Here is a 16,242-nt window from a genome sequence, read left to right as displayed (position 1 = left end):
TTATGTAAATGGTGTCCTTATAAGGTAAGTCCTTATTGGGGAAAAAAGAAGAATTTTCTTAACTTATCAATGCAAGTGTTATTATTGCAAATGCAAATAATATTAATTTATTATTTTTTTCCACAATATGGGCATCCAATATGATTTGTGAATTTAAAACGCTTTTAAATTCACACTTTCTTACTTAACACTACAGGCTCTAATAAACCCACTGACCCACTTTAATGGCATGTATTAATAGAGTTTGATTAAAAGTTCAATGTCAATAAGAAGCACAGAGACAGCATTGCGTTGAGTGGAAATAAGACTACAGAGACTATTACATTTTCAGAGTTTATACTCCACCTTATAATCCTTAGAATCATATTTATTCATTTACATATTTTAAAGTACATCCACATTGAGGATTTATCAACTTTTTATTTCTTTCATGTTCTTCAGTACCCAGTGCACAACTGATTTACATCAAGAACTGATTCAGTAAAACAGAACAATGATTAAACTGAAGAAATACCCAGGTTAAATGTTTCCTTGTGAGACTGTGTCTGCCCATTTAAGCCCAGTCCAGACTTTTCTTTTTTCTGTTCATTAATTTCCTTATTTTTAAATAAATCATACAAAACATACACATATCTAATCTCGGTGGTAAATAGGTATAAACAAGCAATACAATTAAAATGCAGTTAAAGCAATTAAAAAAGAAATCATGTTTACAATAAAAAAATACATAGTGGACTAAGACAAAAACATAAAAGGTCACAGGTTTGGTCAAAATTGACATACATATTGTTCCACTCTGTAAAATAGTTATTTAGAAAGTGTGAGGAATGGAGTCTATGTAAACTTTCAGTAAGTCTGCAGCTAGTGATTCTCCTTCAAGCCTTTCTTGCTGACCTGTATACAACTGTACACAAGTGAAAACAAGCATTTGAAAGGTCAGATCTCATACTAACACACCATACAACCATGTCTCATGTTGCTGATGATTATTTATTGAGTGTGTCCATTCGGGCCATCCATTTATTGACTTCATTTATTCTGTGATTTGGCATGCCTATTTCTTTCAGCACTGTTGGGAAATAAAACACAGCAAGTTAACCATTTTTCTTTACTATGGGAGCATTCCACTTGGTCTTACAAAGCTGACCGTGATCTTTCTAGTGAATCAGGTAAACATTAAGACATGAGGATCAGGTTACATATAATTTTATGCTTATTTTATGTTAAACCTTATTAGGTTTATTTGGTAAGTCATAATATGTGCAACCCTTTAAATTTGACATACTCAGTAATACTCAATTTATTAATCCAGGCATTATGGTAGAGCTATTAATGATGATCAAGCAAATGCTCATGAAACTGTTTCTGTTAAGAGATGACAGACCTGTTTATTTAGAGAGTAACCAACATGTTGCCTAATCAGACTGTCAGCAGTGTCTCTGGAACATTACTGCATTCTTGCATCTCTGTAAGAGTAAAACTGGGGGCCTTTTGGGCGCTAAACAAATTAGACAGGTAAGTAACTTAATGACAGGTAACTAAATGAATCTATTAAGTTAAATGTCCAGCATTTACTTTTAAAACACTGTCTTAGGATGTACTTATTACCACAAAATAAATTAACCTGACACCTGGCTCTAGGTAATTCTAATAAATGACACTTAGTGTAGAGAGTACAATTCAAGTTGAAGCTTTGGTCAGTTACCTCAGTTCTTCCTTCAGTCTGACGAGTTTGTCTTGCAGCCTGTTATTTTTCACCTCTAATGGAGAACCAGGTACAAACCATCCTGCTATAAACTTAAACATCACCACCACATGCTGCTCAGATAGATAGATGTAGGGTTTAGTTTGAGGGAAAGAGAGAATAGAGTAAGTAAAAAAAACTCTGTAGACATGCAGTTTAGTATATGTCAAGATTCTAATTTGCTCTTCATGAGCTACTCAATACCTCAAAAAGGACGACAAAAGCAAAGCGGATTGCCTGAATGACCCAAAACTGATTGGTCAAACTGTAGTCCTCATTACTTCTATAGTCTCTATAGCTTCAGAAAAAATCAGAATAAAAAGAAAACATATATAACTCAATCAATCAATACACCTGCTAATCAATGTATAGTCATACTTCAGCAGTACCTGCAGTATGTCACGGTCATGTTATTAGATGTGATCAGCTGGTTGGATGAGAAGTCAGTTTTGATGTTTTCATGACTGATGTTAGCAATGGACAGAGTGTTGTTGATATACCCTGACATACAGCTGTGGAAGAGATTGAGAGAGAGGAGAAAGTGGGGTGGGGGGAGCAGCGTTATGAATGTTTAGCATTTTTACAAAATAGATACAGCATTACATCTAGTGTTGCTTATCTAGATGCTTACTCAATGTCAGAAACATTAGAGTTGGCACAGGGTCCGTAGCGGTAACGGTACACCAAACGAGGGATAAAATCGGAGGATATCCCAATAACCAGACCATTAGCGATCACTGCTAGCACCCCAATCGTTTCCAGCACATCTGTCCAAATACCTATAACATAAAATGTACATACATAAAACACCTAGCAGTTCATTAGCTTGTCCTTCCACAATAACAACTGTTGCCTTATCTAACAGCTGTTCTACTCTACTTATTTGTTTGTACGTCATGGACATAAGCCATCCGTGTCTGTTCTCACCAATGTCATTAGTCTTCTTGGGCACAAGCCTGCGCTCCAGGCTGACCATCTTTATAGCATCCAGCCTGATTTCAATGATGTTGTTGAGCAGAGCTAGCAGAGGAGCCAGAGGAAACGCTGCCACAAAGATGGTGGTGAAACTGAACTGGAGCACTGGGCAGAGTGAAGGTAAGCAGAGAGAAAAAGGAACAATTTTGATGAACAAATACTTAAAAACCACATCACATTTAACTTGCTTTAAAATGTATCCATACCCATTTCTAGGAACTCATTGAAGAGGCTGAACTGGTCCACGTTATCGAGATCAAAGTTCCTGAGAAGGTCCTTCACTTTACAGTTCTCACAAAGTTCAGCACCCAGCGTTCCCTCCATGCAGTCCTTTTTCGAACACTGACGGACCTTTTGCCTCAGCTTGCGACTTTGCAGTCTCTTCCACCAGCGTGCGAACCAGCTGTAGAAAGAGTGAGTATGGTATTTATTGATTAAATTATAATTCTAGTTAGACCAATAGTTTTTTATTAGGCACTTTAGGGAAAATCTGGACAGAAAGAGTTTATTAGCTTAGTAAAACACTTATTAGAATAAATACAAATAACATTTATACAAATAGTTAGAATAAATACAAATAACATTTATACAAATAGTAGTGGTTTTACATCACTGTGTTCATTAATGCTCTGATTATGGGAGTCTAGTATTTGGCAAATTAGTATTAAATTAGGTGAGCTGGTGATGGAATTGAACAAGAAATCTGGAACCAAATATCTCACAATATATTAACTACTTTCTTTATGAGAAATTCTTCTGACCTTTTACTGTATTAATGTTTACTTGCATCTGTTCTGGTGTGACCTGGAGTTTGTAAATGCAAAAGTCTATTTTTGCTGAGATAAATGGTTTTAAATTATGTGCTTATGTGCCTAAACGTCCTGTATAAAAACAGCACTGTAAATTGTATGTGTATGAAGTGTATGGACAACAGTGTGAAATGTGACCCAGTTAACAGATTAAGAACTCTTAACTTACGGGCCAGAGATCTCAACCACATTATTGATGGTCTGTTTGAGAATAAGGATGACAGCCATCTGAATGAAAAGGTCTGTCAGACATCCACTGGGGTGACACTGAACAGAGGAGAGACCACAGTCATACTGAGTGATTTTAGCACCCCTAGTGGAAAACTGTTCCCAACACACTGTGTGTAGATCCCATTGAATAGCATGTAATATTCATGCTGGAATAAATTAAAGGATTACTAAACTAATTAAACTAAATAAACAAATAATTAAGAATCATATAAGACTGAATGTTATAGAGTTACCTCTTCTAATCTCCAAATTCCAGCGATCCTCACATATCCCCCAGGGTGTCCGTTTATCCTGAAAAAAACAAAAACATGCGCTTTATACAGGCAGTTCTCACTGGGCCTTCCTGGAGAACACATTATGCTCCAGGCACCCACTCTGGTCATCTGTAATTATACCTATGAATTAAGAAGCTCTTTCAAGACTCTTTACCTGCCAAGAAAGAAGGCTGTGTATATGAGAGAGGAGAAGAGAGTGAAGAACTGAAACACAAACATCTTCACGGTGAAGCTCCTTTCAACAGCTGCATGGGAGCGAACCTTCTCTATGAGAATGAAAGAGAGAAAAAGAGAGACAGATAAATGAACTAAAGATATCAATAGTAGTTATTAAATAAATTATAATGGCAGAATTTCTTTTCCGCTAACCTAGTTCACAAAGCTTCATAGCCACTGTGCGATTGACCTGCAGGAGATGAGGAATAAGATCAGTCATGTGCTGTATATACAGAGTGTGTATAGTACAATGCTGTGTGAAAGGCATTTCTTGTTTATGCAAACTGTTTCAAATCTCTTCAGTAAATGTCTTCGAATAAACATTTAATAAAGATAAGTCCTTCATAACGTGATAAAGTATTGATTAGCTAAACCAGTTACTGAATCACAACTGCAATTATAACACAAACTGATTGATTGAGAAGCGTTCTAATCGTTCTGTTATTTCCCAATAAACAATATGTTTTTCACAAACACTGTATCACTCTGATGAATGCCGTTAATCCAAGAAGTAACATAGTGCTAAATGCCCCTGCAAAATAAACGAAGGATTTAGACCTTAAAAGATTTAGCCAACAATGCACAATTACAAAAAAACAAACGAGCATGAAAAAAACTGTGAGTGGGAATCAGAATTGAATTTGTTGGTCTGTGTAAGGAGCTAGAGAGGGAACAGCAGGCTGTGCAGTGAGTGCTGTTCGTTACTAAGATGAAGCAACAAGCTGCTTGTTAAGGAACCAGAATTTGGAGGGAGGAAATGCTAATATTAAATCAAGGGAAATGGTTTGTTCATAGGACAATTTATTTATTTATTACTTAATTTATTTTTTTATTAACTCTACTATATACCATTACTATTAATACTGCTTCATCACAGCTGTGCTGTTATTTCACGATAACACACGGCCTCTCGTGACCTATTGCTTTATTAATACTGGGCTTCCTTAACGAGAGGTTTGGAAATGGTTCAGTAAACACACTGACACACAATCATTACCCACTAAATTAGTATTATTTGTGTTTAATTAATATTCTGATGTTCTAATATTGGGGCTTTTTGAGCCAAACTAATCTTTAGCTTTTTAATTAATGTTCAATCACATTAACTAGTTTGTTGGTTTAAAAATAATGTGTGATTGGTATTACAGCATATTGGTATTACAGGAAAAGGCTAATTCACAGAAAAAACATTTGCACGACAAGCAAATGGAAAAGCAGAAGTGTGTTTTACCCGAGTCATGATGGTTATTGTGAGGTAATGCAGCACAGCTCCCAGCAAGAAAGCCACTGTACTGGAGTTTTCTCTAAGGAATGCCCAGTTTGTGGGCTTAGCAAACTTCTCACTTGCAATTACCCTGAACACCACCAGAGCCTGCGCCAGGCCAATGATGAGCATCAACTAAACACACACACATACACAAGATAAAGACTTTAGTCCTAGAGTGCAGAAAGCTCAAAAAATGTAAAATATTTTTATGTAATGGATCAACTGAGGTTCAGTATCAGATCCTCACCATGAGTGTGACTAAAACCATCACTAGCGTACTACGCAGGTAGGAGTGACTGTGCTTCTTCGATTCACAATTGGGATTATTCACAATGTCCAGAATCAGCTCCTCCTGCACACAAACACACACAGAGTATTTCATTATTTTTTACCCAGTACAATTACATGCTTATTATTCAGTTATTAATGCTGCAATTTACTCATAAGACATATTTTTGTGATCATGTATGATATGTAACTTGTGTAGCTACAAGAGTCCACATAAAGGCACTTGCCATTCAGGAACAGTGGTTTTGCAGTAAAGGGAAATAAGTTACTTTTTATTCCTACCTCTTCTTCACACCAGTCAAATACCTTCCATTCAGAGACATATGACGCTCTATGACGTTTCCAGAACTCCAGAAAGACAGTAGCTGAAAGGGAAGGGCAATCTTGGTCTAAGTGCTGAAGCTGGAAGCAGACATGCTGTAGAGTTATTCAAAACTTAAGGCAAAAAGCAGAACTTACCCCAGACTGCCATGAACATGGCGAATGCAACTGTTCCCTCATTATCGAACAGTATGCTCACCTACATAGGGTAAAAAAAAAACTGTGACTCTAGACATGAGCTTCTAGACACTGAAAATCCTTTGTGAAGTCTGCAGTTGCTCATGTTATGAAATATTCTCTGGTGCTATTTGGTTTATAGCAAAGTTCTAAGCCATCTAACCTTCTAGCCTTGATAATTATTTGAATTGGATCATGTTGGTACAGGAAAAATGAGGGTTAATTATGGGTGCTTTATAAGAAAAACCTGTACAACTAGTCGTTCATGCAATTATCCAATCAGTCAATCGTATGGCAGCAGTACAATGGGTAAAATGTGATCTCAGTGATTTGGAGCGTGGCACCCAGTGCTGACACAGACGTGCAAATGTACACACACAGCTTGTGTAGTCCCTGTAGTAAAGTATTGCTAATAGAATAGGACTCTCTGAAGCAGATAAACATGAACCTACGGGCACCATGCCTAATGCAAGCATGGACTAGAGGGGTACAAAGACCCCCAGCATTGAGCTGTGGAGCAGAGAACTAGTGTTCTCTGGAATGATGGTGCTCCGTCCAGTACTTTTAGACAGTAGTAGACAGTTACTGCAACAAAAGCGGGATAAACAATTTTTGAATATCCTTGATGTATTAAGAAACAATGAATGGGCAGGTGTCCCAATACTTTGTCAGTATAGTGTATATTATCTTTAGTGAAGAACCATTAACGAAGACCCTTTTCATGAGTGTACTACAACACCTGTTGCTTTCGATTAAGATATGACAGATACATCAACAATATATCTGAGTGTGGTGTGACGTGAATAATAAATGATTCGTTCTGGTTATTAAAATCAGTAGCACTGTATTAATAATAAAAAAAATAATTCATTAATTTCATTAGTTACCAGCACAGAAATTCTACAGCAAGAGGAGTTGGAACTTGATCCTGCATGTGTGGGATGTGGGATGAGGAAACTACCTTTGCATATATGCAGGTGTCAGACAGCTGCCAGACCTTGCATCTATTGTCACACAGCGGGCACATGATGGTATCCGATTCACATACTTCTTTTCTGTGACAAACACACACACACAAAATACAGGAAATTACTTGATGACTTATGGTCCAGTATAAACGTACAGTCCCTGAGATATTTCTTAGGCAGTGCTTGGAAAAGACTAACAGAAATACCTGTCCATTTTGTGCATCAAGTGAGTTTGTGACTGTTACATTTGGTCTGAGGAGAATATGGTTGGGTTCTCCTGCACTGACTTACAAACACAAGGAGAATTTCCATTAGAGCTGGGCAATATGACAATATTTTATTGTATAGTTATACATTTTGTTATCATGATACACAATATGCTTTTCTAGGGGTATTGTTTAAAGAACACTGACCAACTGCAGGTTTCATTACCAACAGTGTAATTAGACTGGTTTAAATAGATCAGCAGCAGATGTTGAATAAAAATCACTGTATTCAGTACGGGAGAGGATCTGAACAGTAGTTTTTAAGAATCTGCCGCTACTGATGTATTTAGTCTGTGGTGACGTGTATCATGATGAATATTGTATATTGTGAAAATGTCTCTAAATATTGTGATATAGTATTTTTACTATATCGCCCAGCCCTAATTGTCATGGATAAGATGAAGTAGAGCTGAAAAGAATGAGTTGACAGAAGTCAAGAAAAACTGTTTAAACATTATTTTACAGCCAATTTAATAGTGGCAAAGAATGATTACATGTATTGAGCATTTTAAGTTGTTTTTTGATGTGTAAGTAGTGAGTGTCATTTTGGTTTGGATGACAAATGAGCAGATTGGCTTTTAGCCTTTTTAGCCTTGTTTCGATATTCTCCTGAGGTAGCCATTGTGTTTTAAATAAAATTTTATATACATTAGTCATTTATTTTATTGAAACGTCTTTCATTTTGTATTTTCCCGCCATCTGAATTATGGGGCCTTAGAATGTCAAACTGCATTTTCCTTGGTATAGTTAAGGAATGAGAGTTCATAGAACTGTACATAGGACTGACATACCATGAACCTCAAACACTGCTGTGTCATACTTCAAAAGCAATCAGGCATAACTAAAACAGGGCTGAAAAATGACCAAATCCAAACCTTTTACAAAGACAATGGCAACAAAAGAATATGGTGTTGTTGATGCTAAAGAGCAGCACATCACCACCAGACTGCTAGTTATGTGAACTCATGCTGCTATGTGAACCAGGCCTCATGACTGTGGCCAGAGACGTCATAAAGGAGGAGACCAGCAACTGGTTAAAATATGAACGTGAGTTCTCAGAATGCTCAACATGGCCCGGATTACGGATAAAGTCCTGCCTTCAACAAAATGGGCCAATCAGCTTGCTGTCCCTTCGCTGTGGTAATCTGCACAAGTGCAGTAGCCAGAAGAAGTGCATTACTGAGCCAAACACTATAACCCATTTATGAAGGTTTAGTCAGATCTTATTAGCGTTTTCAAATGTTTTTGAAACTGTGAAATACAGTTTGTAGTATTTTAATTTCTCACCATGTATATAAACAAAAGCCTGGTCTCTTATGACTGAAAATAAGTGGCCAACGACGATGCAAAGATGCCTGCTGAGTGAACAGACTTGCCTATAATCACTTTGTCAGTTTCTGCAGAGGGGAGCTCAAATGACGAAGCAAACAGGGATTCACATTTGGCTAAAAGCTTACTAAATAATTATATAAAAAAAGAATGAATAAAAATTAGCTTAATTACACAGTCTATAGAAAGGACATTCAACATAGAGATTTTCAGCTCTCAGCTGAAAATAAACAATACTTAAAAACTTCTCAATGCCCAACAGGATAAAGGAAACTCTTCAACATTTTCTTTTAGGTTGTCAGTAATCCAAAAGTTGTTTAGAGCCTGACATTGTGACAGAATTTGAGGATGTGGTTTGTAACACTGACTTATTTTTGCTGATTATTTTTAAGTAAGTAATGGGAATATATTTTTAAACCTCTGTTGATTCCAGTGTGGTCACAAAACATAAAGATCATATGACCGTCTGTGTAGTCTGGAAATGTGAACAATTTGAGCAGAGCGAACATGTATTAAAGGCTTTGCAAGTACATTTTATCTTTTTACTACTCATTTGATGAAGCACTTTTGGATTAGAAGTCCAGTCAATTTGACATTTTGAACTATACTACTACCAGACTCACCCTGATATTCTAACTGCCTACATTAAATACACCGAACAGAGAATTACATGAATAACAGGGAGTGGGGCCAGGCAAAAATGAGGCAACTTCATTCTGAAGCTTCTGCACCAAGCTCGGGGTGAGACATGAGATGACAAGTCATGAAGACGTTTTCCCCTGAGAATGGCTTAGTGAAAAGTCAGTGGTGTAGGACGATTGGGGGGACCAGAAGGCTGAACAATTCCAGCTGTAATGGATGATGTCTGTATTACGCATAGTTTCACTCTGGAATGTGAGCAAGTATTCACCATTCATGACATCAGAAAACCCAACCTTATTACATTCCATAATGCTGGCACTTTCAACTCAAGCAATACTGCCATTCAGAAATGAATGCTACTGATGACAGGAGAGAGGTCCATTAGAACCCATCAGTTATCACTTCCACTGTGTTACAAAACTATAAAAAAGTGTCATCCTTAATTTGTTTACATACACACACACATAACAACACAATATCATTGCTTCACATTTAATTTTCAAAAGCTCTGATCAACCCCAGACCTTATGTCTGTCATAACAAAACACAGATTTCAAAGCCCAGAGCTCTCATTTACCCAATAACATATATATATATATATGGAAAGTGGAGGATGTTTGACCTGACATGACTGTAAATATCAATAGATAACAGATGCCTGTACCAGCCAACATAACTTAAGAGTGATGAGGTGAGAAAGCTCCATCTACCCAGAAAGAACACAACCAGTTGTGCTCTCTTGGACCACTGATGGCAAAGCAGCATGGCGCATGGCTCAGGATTCGAACTTGCAACCCCTGGGCCAAAGTGGTAGTGCATTAGAGCGCCTCGACATAGTTTAGTTAAATGTTATCCTAACTCAGTACATTCACCTCTATTGTTCTTTCTTCAACACAAATATGTACATGACCTCAGAGTTTATTAGTGGCACAACTGTCTAACTGCCTGCTTGTCGAAGGACAGAAGATTTACAGATGGGAATAAACAATAAACAAATCAAGGTGCAAGACATTAAAAAATAGTTTAGCTGCAGCTCAATTACTAATGTTATTTGAGGCTCAATTCAATATGTATTGATGACCAAACTGAGACACAGAACTAAAACATGTGAGTTAGGAGAACTTTTGACTAAACTAAGCATTTTCTAATTGTTGTTTTCTTTCATCTAAATGTACAGTGCTGACTCAGGTCACCAAATGCTTCGGTGGATTAGATATTGTGGTCAGTTGCCAGCCACTCACAATATGCACTGGTTAATCACCACAGACCCCTGATATATCTATATGTAAAACACTGTATGCTGTTACAGCTGAGAAGAAATGACAACATCTACTTCCTGCACAATCTTCTCATTCTCTTGACTTTTGTTAGGAAAAAAATCCAACACTAAGTTGAAGTAACTCAAAAAATGCTCTGCAAATCAGTCACTGTATCATTTAATAAATGCCCTCATAACTTACATGAGTGGGTTGGTTTTGAAGAAGGCCAGGCCATAAAGGAAGACTATGACCCCCAGCACGGCAGCAGGGATCAACAGAAATGTGTACCATCCCAGCCACAGGAAATACAAAGCCACTTTCTCCCCAAAGTAGGCTCTAGAAGAAATACACAAATAGGAATTTCAGCCTGTTTCTTCTTAACACAGTGCCTACCTGTAAAGTGTCTGTGTTGTATGTGATTTATACACGATACCTTACATCAGTTATTGGTTGACCATTAAAACAAGCCGTCCATCGAGCCCAACTGTTTCTCAGTTCTTTCTGTTCCTGTTTCTAAAAAATGAAAAAATAATGTGGGCAAGACGTAGTTATGTATCATATCTGTGTGTTGTAAGAAACTGGGTAAGTCTTTTCATGCAAATCTGTAATTAAAGATATGGTGCAAACACTGATACACAATTCCAGTAGGGACTAATGTGATTATATTGTATTTTGCTAACAATGCAATGAATGTGTTCCTTTCAGGTCTGTTTTAAGATGAGAAGTATGAGTGCTATCGCGCTGTGATGCAATACTGAGGGAAATTCCCCAAAAACCCCAATGAATAAAATAAAATAAAAATTAATAAAATTAATAAAACCTTCATAGAATGCTGCCCACGTCTACTTCCAGTCAGTTCAAATCGATTACTCAGACATAACAATGCAGACATACCTCTCTGTTATTATACTGTTAATAATAATCAAGCACAACCAGAAAGCAACTGACCATTCTAAATGTAAAGACACAAGAAGATAGGAAGTACAAAGAACCATTAAGATGTTAACAACAGAAACGTTGATACCTCATGCAGACAAAACTGAGCCTCAAATACATTCTTTTTAATGAGGTCTGACAGATACTCTGGTCCATCTGGGAGAAAAGAAAAGGTGCAGGGTGCATTAGTGCTCTGACAATTTGAACTATTGTAACTATTGTCAAATTCAGTCTACTTCAGTCTACTTGACTTAGGCTGATAAACTATATCAAATGAGACACAAATACTATACTATATTAGACTATATTATATATTATACACACTCTTAAAATGAAGGTGCTACAGAAAATAAAGGCGTTCTTTGAGTGAGGTCATAGAAGAACCACTTCTGTTTCCATAAAAAGCATGATTGTAATGGAAATGTGTGAAAATAAGTGGTTATTTTATGGCATCACATTTTTAGCACCTTTATCTTTAAAACTTTACTGGAATGTACTAGTTATACAGAAGTAGCATGGAGGCAATGGCAAGCTAATGCTGCCAATACTCACCAACAGTATCTATGCTGGTGTGATCCACAATGAAGTCAACTATCCGTATTCTGCAACAGACATTGAGCTGTAAAGGAGCTGTACTTCTAATGTGGAAAGTCATCTCAAAATGACTTTACATACTTCAGGTGGGATGAAGTATATGAAGTATACATACATTTTGTATGTGTCTGGATATGACAAGCATGTATATGTGTGTGTGTAAGTTTATTTGTTATTACCTGGTGGACTGAGGTATTTTACCCTGCTGTTCACAGCTCCAATTACAGGCATCAGACACTTTGAGCAGATATGTGTATGTCTCAAAAGTCACTTTGGGGGCAATGATTCCATAAAAAATTTTGCCATTGTCAATGATTTTCTGCCACATAAATAAAACTGAAAATCAGTAAAAGAAGCATTCCTATTTTGAACATATTTGTGCAATAAGACCAAGTGAGTAAGTAAGTAATCAAATAAGAGTGATTCTGGACATTCAAACATGATAAAGTTCAAACATTAAAGCAGAGTATTCTTAAATATGAAGAACATTCACCGTTATAGTTAAGTCCTTGGCCTTCAGAGCATTGATAAAGTCTCTCTGCTTCCTGAAGCTCTCATGGTCTTCATCTTCCCTTCTCTGGGCCACCAGAACATAGTCAAAGGACTGAGGGGACTGACAAGAGGAAGAAGGCCAGAATTTAAAGAATGTTAAACTCAGGTAAACTTGGATGTACTTATAATGCCAAAAATAGACATTGCGCTGCCAGGACAACCACCTAAATGACATTCCACTGCATTCATTTTGGAATTTATCTGCCTTTAAAATCTTGCATGTTTTCTGTCACTTAAAACTCTGGTAAAAAAAAAAAACTTCTCTTTTTTTTTTTAAACAACTCCCACAAAAAGTGGCACAGAATGTAAAACATTAGACACTCACAGCTTACACACTGTACTCAGATCAAAAGACAAGGTCAAGGAACACAAATCTTTGGTCTGCAGCTCACTGAGATACATTTACAATGTGCAATCTCCTAATCCATAACACTGTTTTGTACTTTTGTTGTCTGGGTAAAATGACATGCTACTGAATTTCAGGCTAAACTGTAAAACATTCTTTACAATAAAGGATAACCATATTCATATTTTGGGAAAAAAGAACTTCCTAATGCAAACTATATTCTTAAAAAAGGTGCTACAAAGGGATCTTAGAGCAATGTCGTAGAAGAAGTAAGAGATATGAATGTGAAGAAAATTGTAAAGACTTCATTTGATTTCTAAGAACCTTTTGTAGCACCTTTATTTTTAAGAGTGTATGATAATTTGATATGCAAATCATATAATGGATTTTTAAAAACAGGCCTGTTTGGACTCTCTGAAAGCAAAATGTGTTTTGAACATGAAAGAATAGTCCATTATCCCAAATATGTCAAGTGGTTGCACCTTAATAAAATACTGTTGTGGTTGGAGGTTTACATAAGCCCATCATGGACATGATTGCCATGACAATATTAGGTTTTCAATGATATTTTATTTATCATTTTTTCATTGGATTTTATTGGATGTTTGGTATTGTGTGACGGATCTTACCACAGGCAGCAGAGAAAAGCTCCCACTACCATTATCCTTTTTTACGACTCCGATAGCTTCCAACAGTTCGATGCTCCCCTGCAACAGAAAGTGTACAAAACTGATGCATTCTTATCATGCTATCAAACACTCACGAGAGTGGCAAAACAAGATGCACCACAAAAAAAATTCATGTAGGGACTTTTGCACAGTGCTAACAACAAAGCAAGACAGCAAGAAACCTGTTTTTAGTGCTACCCGGTCTCGGAATACTGAAAATGACCTTTGTAGAAGTGACATTGACTAAGGCATAATGAATCTCTTAAGAATGAAAGGAATGAAAGTATCATATACACTCTGTCAGGTATCGTGGGAGAGTGTTTATTGCAGCTAATTGCTTTTTTTTGGAAAACTGAAAACTGAGTTTCAGCTAAATCCTATTTCATTTTGCTGAGACCCTGACCACAAAATATTACATAACATAAATCACGACTACACTGATCCTTGCATTTTGGAGATTAAGACTTACTCTCAGTTCCACAGAACCAGTAAGAATGCCAGTGACGTTATCAAGACATCATGTGATTGGGGGTGGTTTCTACAGTGACAAGTATTTTTAGATGCGGGACTTCACATACTTTCATCTTGGAGAGTCATAGATCTGACTGTGGATTAGAAAGAAGCTCTACTCAGTACCTATAATAGGTCTTCCAGCCTATGACACTTTGGCACACATATTTAAACATCCTCACAACATGTTTCCCAAGTCTGTATCATTTACATTTATGGCATTTAGCTGACGCTCTTAAGATGATGATTCGAAGAACTGAACACGTAATTTGATCCAAATGATTTAACCCTTAATGGTTGTATGCCTTATAACTCTTGATGGAATGGGAATCACCTAAAATCACAGCGGCCGGACATTGCAAAACTACAAGCCACAAATACAAACAGATACAAACTAATGACGATCATGAGGAGTAGTGTCTTCATACATTTCATGATATCCTGTGTTCATCATTAAAAGATCCACCTCAAACGAAATGCACATGCATGCACTGTACCACAGAGAAAGCAAACCTGCAGCAACACTGTAATGGAAGATGATGAGCAGGTGCAGAAGAAACCTTCTATTGACTTCCTTTAACAAAGCGAAACATGGGAAGGGGGCACATTTGCATCCACTGTTCTTGAATATGCAGTTTAAACATAAAAATGATCTCTTTAAACTTAATTAATTAAAAATAATTAAGTAAATTAACTTAAATAAATAAATACAAAAAATAAGGGGGGAAAGTTTGTTTTGGTGAGCATGGCAACAACATGTGCCAAATCTATATCTACATAAAATCTCTCCCTATATCAAATCTATCTGCATAAAATGATATACAAATGTCCTTAAATCCTCCTTTGGATGAAACTGAAACTATTTGAGTGGTGCATTAACACTTAGCTAAGTATTTTCCCTTTTCCCTTTCCCTCAGACTCGCTGTAAAAAACCAACCAGCAATTATCCTGGCCTCAGATATGTCAGCTATAACACCGGTGAGGTTACTGTAACGTTAGCATGTTAGTGCCAACCATTCATCCAAAACTCAAGGTTTCTCCCCCCAAAAAAGTCATTTTCTCCATCTTATCATGACACTGCCTCACAGTCCACAGTGCCTTCTGACTCCTCACTGTTCACCTTTCTCAGACATGTTAACCCGGCTCGACTGAAACCGAGGTAAAGCCGGTGTTTGTGTGTGTGATTCTCTCTCTCTCTCTCTCTCTCTCTCTCTCTCTTTCTCTCTGTGTGTGTGATTCTCTCTCTCTCTCTCTCTCTCTCTCTCTCTTTCTCTCTCTCTCTCTTTCTTTCTTTCTCTCTCTCTCTCTCTCTCTCTTTCTCTGTGTGTGTGTGATTCTCTCTCTCTCTCTCTCTCTCTCTCTCTCTCTCTTTTCTCTCTCTCTCTCTCTCTCTCTCTCTCTCTTTTCTCTCTCTCTCTCTCGCTCTCTCTCTCTCTGTGTGTGTGTGTGTGTGTGTGTGTGTGTGTGTTAGTTTCTCACCGTTCTCTTGTGGCCAAGCTTGCGTGCCATAACTGAGGGTTCATCCAGCTGTGATGTGGAGATGGGACGCTCCAGCTGAGTTACTCCATCGCCTCTGGGAGTGAGCCTTTCTCTAGAGCCTGGGCAGTGAGTCCAGTACTCAGCAGCACTTGTGCCTAAGCAACTCCCTACTTCCGCCATGCCAGGAGGAACTCGGGCGTCCTGCTGGGTTTCTGTTGCTGCTCTCGGCGCTGGAATGTCATCTGTTCACTTGCTGTGATTTGTCACTCTTCAGGTATCTGGACCTGAAGGATGTGCAGGTTGTTCTACGTAACCGGTGCATTTTTTCACCTTTGCTGATGAGGAAACACACACAGTGCATTGCTCACTACAGGCAGTGTGCTGAGAACA

At 37.4% G+C, this 16,242-nt stretch overlaps 1 protein-coding gene across 1 annotated transcript; it reads right to left on the bottom strand.

Moving 5' to 3' along the window:
* Positions 1-831: 831 nt before the first annotated feature.
* LOC140549908 (anoctamin-9) lies at positions 832-16,032 on the bottom strand. Its single transcript, XM_072673673.1, has 24 exons — positions 15,853-16,032; positions 13,825-13,902; positions 12,791-12,910; positions 12,477-12,616; positions 12,256-12,305; positions 11,792-11,859; positions 11,201-11,280; positions 10,969-11,103; positions 7,265-7,358; positions 6,265-6,325; positions 6,088-6,170; positions 5,765-5,869; positions 5,482-5,649; positions 4,404-4,440; positions 4,189-4,300; positions 3,993-4,050; positions 3,698-3,795; positions 2,926-3,122; positions 2,672-2,824; positions 2,376-2,523; positions 2,134-2,256; positions 1,949-2,042; positions 1,706-1,818; positions 832-1,069 (listed from the first exon to the last, which is right to left on the bottom strand). Exons 1-24 carry the CDS (start codon positions 16,030-16,032, stop codon positions 1,030-1,032), a joined length of 2,535 nt encoding a protein of 844 aa, XP_072529774.1. The 3' UTR covers positions 832-1,029.
* Between the last annotated feature and the right edge of the window lie 210 nt (positions 16,033-16,242).

The sequence above is a fragment of the Salminus brasiliensis genome, chromosome 2 (genome assembly GCF_030463535.1).
Source record: "Salminus brasiliensis chromosome 2, fSalBra1.hap2, whole genome shotgun sequence".
NCBI classification, from domain to species: domain Eukaryota; kingdom Metazoa; phylum Chordata; class Actinopteri; order Characiformes; family Bryconidae; genus Salminus; species Salminus brasiliensis.
The sequence above is the reverse complement of the archived record's forward strand: the minus strand, read 5'-3'. Positions and strand labels throughout refer to the sequence as shown.

What these genes read in the sequence shown, in the direction of transcription:
- LOC140549908 (XM_072673673.1), bottom strand. Translation starts at nt 16,032, where the DNA reads ATGGCGGAAGTAGGGAGTTGCTTAGGCACAAGTGCTGCTGAGTACTGG. An exon ending in GTGGTTGAGATCTCTGGCCC is followed by an intron (nt 3,123 to 3,697) that starts GTAAGTTAAGAG and finishes CTCTTTCTACAG; the next exon opens with CTGGTTCGCACGCTGGTGGA. An exon ending in CAATGAGTTCCTAGAAATGG is followed by an intron (nt 2,825 to 2,925) that starts GTATGGATACAT and finishes CACTCTGCCCAG; the next exon opens with TGCTCCAGTTCAGTTTCACC.